General features: G+C 32.5%; 1 protein-coding gene across 6 annotated transcripts in view; it reads left to right on the forward strand.

The window, feature by feature from the left end:
- The window catches only part of GRIA2 (glutamate ionotropic receptor AMPA type subunit 2), a 153,163-nt gene extending 149,712 nt beyond the window's left edge, over positions 1-3,451 (forward strand). For 4 of the 6 annotated variants that reach the window (XM_019534529.1, XM_019534522.1, XM_019534521.1 and 1 more), the window contains one exon: positions 528-3,451. In XM_019534529.1, the coding sequence (XP_019390074.1) occupies positions 528-692 (165 nt within the window). In that variant the 3' untranslated portion in view covers positions 693-3,451. Of the gene's footprint in view, positions 69-527 lie in introns of all 6 variants that reach the window. The other 2 variants (XM_019534525.1, XM_019534523.1) reach the window with 1 other exon arrangement.
- Positions 3,452-3,699: the final 248 nt, after the last annotated feature.

Below are 3,699 nucleotides of genomic sequence, written 5' to 3' on the forward strand. Positions count from 1 at the left end.
CACAGAATTTTGCAACTTATAAGGAAGGTTACAACGTATATGGAATCGAAAGTGTTAAAATTTAGGGGGTAGGAACGAGGTTCTAATACAAACTTCTAAGTGCACGCTGTAGCTTCATTGTTGCGTCCTTAAGCTATTGAATGAGGAAGTTGGCCAAGGGATCATACTGTATGTATTGTCGCTGTTCTTTCATGTTCCCTTTCAGTAACTAACTGAATGAGTATTTAATGACTGCAAGACATTTTGGTGAATGTGAATTTTCCTTGCATAAGTGTGCTTAACTCTTTGTATCCCAGCTTTGGCTTTAAATGTTTGTTTTCATTTGCTAGAGGCTTTCACAAATGATAGCATAAAAGATTTTGATTCTTCTCTCACTTACATGAGTGGCATCTAGAGGTAACTTCATCAGAGTCAATGCACACTTGTGCAAAACTAATATAAGTGAGAAGAGAATCAGGTCCCTTGTCTCAAACATTGAATTGCTGTAATGTATCTTTTTTATCTTCTTTCTTTCTCTCTTTCTTAAGATGACCTTGAATGATGCCATGAGGAGCAAGGCAAGGCTGTCAATTACAGGAAGTACTGGAGAAAATGGACGTGTTATGACTCCAGAATTTCCAAAAGCAGTGCATGCAGTACCTTATGTGAGTCCTGGCATGGGAATGAATGTCAGTGTGACTGATCTCTCGTGATTGATAAGAACCTTTTGAGTGCCTTACACAATGGTTTTCTTGTGCGTTTATTGTCAAAGTGGTGAGAGGCATCCAGTATCTTGAAGACTTTCCTTTCAGCCAAGAATTCTTTTCTTTGTGGAGTTCATCTTGAATTGTAATGAATGCTTAGTACAAAACACAATACCATTTTCTACAGAAGTTCAAGATGAAGCTTGACTGACATGCACAGCTAACATGGAAGTACTGTAATCTAACTGAAGTCGTTGTACAGGCAACACACCAGTTTCTGCAGCCACCGTTTGTCCCTTGGTTCATACTGACTTAAGCACACTTGACATCAATTGCATCAAGATGTGACATGTTTTATAAGAAAAAAAAAACATTTAAAATGAAAAAAAATATTTTTAGGTATTTTCACAAACAAACTGGCTTTTAAATAAAATTTGCTTCCATAATGGTTGAATATGACAAAAACAAAAGAATTTAAACTCTGGGGAAGTGGAAAAGCAAAGAGGCTTAAGGCATCAGTTCCATATTTTTCAAAGCCAAATATGTAAATGCTGAGGAGAGAAAAAATAAATTAAAGGTTCAAATCTTGTAATTTAATATTGTTATTAAAATGTTACTGTATATCCTATTCTTTAACATTTGGTGTTAATATCAAATTACTTGGCAATGCTTGACATTTGAAATAAACTTTTTTCTATGGTTTTATTTGCAAGTGGTCCAATTAATTTTACTAGTTACAGTTGGGTTATAGAAGTCCAAATATAAAAGGACACTGTCAAGGTTAGGTCAAAGTTATATCTCCTCTCAACTTTCTTACTCCTGCTCATTTTGATCCATTAAGATTTTTTCTTTTAGACATAGGCCCAAACCACAATATTTAATATTCACTGAAATTCATAGATGTTTTGCATTGAAGTTATAGTTCATCCTTAGATATAGGAACCTGATCCAAAATGTGGATACAGGTTCAAGTTCTAGCCCTTTTAACTGCAAAGTACAGGGAGTCTGTAAACTGAGATTTTGGTTCATAGCTATCCCTATTTTTAGTTTATGAACATGTGTACATGTATATATACACATAATGTATATGTGTGTCTGTTCATATATACATATACACACACATATATCAAAAAGCAACCGAGTAGAAGAAAGCCACTTAAAATAACTGGATAATTATAAAAGAAAACTATTTACACAGTAAATATGGATGTCAAAATAGTTCCCCTAAGAAAGGTTTCAAGCTGCCAAGAGGAGATTCTAAGCAACAGTAAGTTAAGTTTTCTTATGAAAAATACCTTGACAATGTCTTTTTAAACTATGTTCAATAGTAGCTCAAAGACTTTAAATTAGGTTCAAGTGTGTAAATCTGGAAAATAAGACCTTCCATGATTCATATGCATTATGAATGTGTTTTGCAGTTTTAAGTTATCATAGCTTTTTCTGGAAAGGATTCCATTAACAAATATCTACTTAGAAATGTAAAGGAATAAGAAATGGAGTTCAGACACACAAATTTAACTGATAACGCAAACCAAACCAAAACTAGATTCCCAGCCTTCCCTTGTGGATAAGTACAGCATGTTTTAGTTCAAGAATTTACATTTTTTTTTATCTTGCAAAAATAGATGTATTATTCCCATAGTATAATTAGTTCTCTATTTTATTTCACACTGAAATTAAATCAGAGACATAACACAGTTTAAGTTTGAATTCTTCCTTTCCATTTTACTAAGTATTTTGGCTAACACTGAATAAAACAGTGCAATGTAGATTAGTCAGAAACCTTTAATCCCCTTTATTTTACTAGCTATGGACCAGCTTCAGCAAGCATTTGCACACAATATTCCTTTGGCAGTCACCAAGGAGATATATGGACAGTGCTTGCAGTCTCAGGTCTTATATTCGTAACCTTCCCATAAAAAAGTTTAACCATTTCTCAAGCTACACATGCTGAAGTAATCCATAGCCATTCTGTGCATTATTCCTAACCAGGAATATTAGGCATACATTCTTATTCTTAATATTCAGTGCTAGAATGACCAAACTGAAGTCCAATAACAATATTCATATGGTACTAAAACAAAAATTTAAAACATAACATTGCATTACTATATACAATGGAAGGCTACTTGTTTTAACTCTGGGCCTACTCCTTTAAAAACTGTTGCATACAAATCTTCTTTTGTCAAGCCTAAATAAATGTATATAAATGAAATAATGTAAAATTATATTTTCATGTTTTTATACTTACAACATGATGGGAATACATAATGTATGAGTATTTCAATTACAGATGATGTTGATTGGATAACACGCATCTCAGTTGAAAAGAAGTAATCATAGTTTAATATCCATGTTACGGTACATCAGTATATTGCTATATAAAGTATGTCTGTGTGCATTTAAGTGAAAAATAGTCAAGAATGATGACAGCTGTCCAAGGGTTTTTTTATTCATTTTATATGAAAACTGTTATGGAACAACCAAAATGTTTATGAACTATTCTTGTGTAAATTTCAAAATGTCCTTTACTGTAGCTTTTTGTTTACAGTACAGTATCTTTATTTCTGCTTTGTTAAGTGGGTATCTGAACAAAGCTGGAACGTATACTTTCTAAGACTTCTGAAGACATTAACGTTCCCAGTTTTTCATGTGTACCTATATGACAGAAAATGCTTCTGATTTTATTTTTAAATCTAACAAATGATGGCTTTTTCTGGAGTGTTGTATAAACTTCAATCATACATAAAAACATGTTCTTAAAAAAAGGCTAAAGACCATTAATCTGTTTTGTTTAGTATTATTGAAATCTTATTTCTTACTTATAAAAGTATTATATACCACAAAGCAAATCTCTTTGTCCCTACTGAAGTGAAATATCCTTGAAGACTTTCTGAAAGGAGACTGTGAACATTCCCTGAAAAAAATGTTTTTTCACCTAAGGGCAACTTTACGGTGGTTTGCATTACCCCTTAACAAAATCAGTTAACTTTCTTGTTAATTATATAATTATATG

Source organism: Crocodylus porosus, unplaced genomic scaffold, assembly GCF_001723895.1.
Source record: "Crocodylus porosus isolate Cpor-Errol unplaced genomic scaffold, CroPor_comp1, whole genome shotgun sequence".
NCBI classification, from domain to species: domain Eukaryota; kingdom Metazoa; phylum Chordata; order Crocodylia; family Crocodylidae; genus Crocodylus; species Crocodylus porosus.